Raw genomic sequence first — 1,064 nt, 5'->3', positions numbered from 1 at the left:
CAGGAAGTGGAGTGTCTTGAAGGAGAAGTGGTGGTGGTAGTGGAGCCGGGAGCGGCCAGCCTCGCGCACAGCCGCATTGAATTCTTTGTGCAGGGGGCTGTTAGCCGTGTAGGCCAGGAGGGCCACCCCGTGCTCTTCTCGGAAGCCCGCGGGTGGGGACACACGGGTAGGGCTGAGGCCCCACTTGGGCCCCCAGGCCTGGCGCTCCTGCCACTGGCTGCTTGCCTGAGTCCAGACATCAGCATACACTTTGTTGGCCTGGAACTCCGTGCGGTTGAGATCCGGGAGAGCCGCCGCCATGGCTGCGGCACAGCCAGCATACTGGTCGTCAAAGGAGGCCAGGGCCATGTCCAGGGGCATTTCTCGAGAGAAGAGGTCTCGTCGTGTGATGGGGTGGCTCTGGGCCTGAGGCAGGGGGAGCAGCAAGGACTGAGAGATTAGGCCCTAGGAGAACGGGAGCCCTGTTATCCAGCTTCCCCCTCCACTGAGCTGAGAAAGAGTAAGGGCCCCAGACACACCTGGAGGGGAAGGAGATTGGGAACTACTAGCTACAGATCCCTGAGACCAGGCTCTGGGGCTGTCCGATCTCCAAGCTCTGAGCGATCTCCAAGCGAAGCATCCGGCAGAGTTCAGAAGCTAGCAGCTAGGGGATGGGGTCAGCGGAGGATGACTGTACCTGAAGTGCTTCCATGAGGCCCATGGACACGAGCAGCAGAGACATCATGGCAGGGGTCTGCATGTTGGAGGTGACCCTGGGCAAGTTACTCTTTGGGTCTCAGTTTCCTCGTCTGGAAAATGGGAATCTGCACAGTTTAATAAATTGTGATGAATTGACATCTAGTCTGGGCCCCTTCGGGTGCTTGACACAGAGTCACAACATAGAAACGGAGGCTCAGAAGAGAGAGGGGACCCTTCTTGCCGGAAGGAACATGGGAGACTTCCTGGAGGAGGTGACATGTGAACAGGGTCTTGTGGGACAAATAGGAGAATAAGGCTTCAGTCAGAGGAGATAGGAGAGAAAAGATGGGAGTTGAGGGTGGGAAAGGAGTTTGGGACAGCAGGAA

General features: G+C 57.8%; 1 protein-coding gene across 1 annotated transcript in view; it reads right to left on the bottom strand.

Moving 5' to 3' along the window:
- ART1 (ADP-ribosyltransferase 1) overlaps positions 1-739 on the bottom strand; it is a 3,913-nt gene extending 3,174 nt beyond the window's left edge. The window contains exons 1-2 of the mRNA XM_007463032.1: positions 677-739; positions 2-405 (exon numbers count right to left, since the gene is read on the bottom strand). Coding sequence (XP_007463094.1) covers positions 2-405; positions 677-739 — 467 coding nt within the window. The remainder of the gene's footprint in view (position 1; positions 406-676) is intronic.
- Positions 740-1,064: the final 325 nt, after the last annotated feature.

Source organism: Lipotes vexillifer, unplaced genomic scaffold (genome assembly GCF_000442215.2).
Source record: "Lipotes vexillifer unplaced genomic scaffold, Lipotes_vexillifer_v1.1 scaffold557, whole genome shotgun sequence".
Classification (NCBI taxonomy): domain Eukaryota; kingdom Metazoa; phylum Chordata; class Mammalia; order Artiodactyla; family Lipotidae; genus Lipotes; species Lipotes vexillifer.
This window is presented reverse-complemented; position numbering and strand designations above follow the sequence as displayed.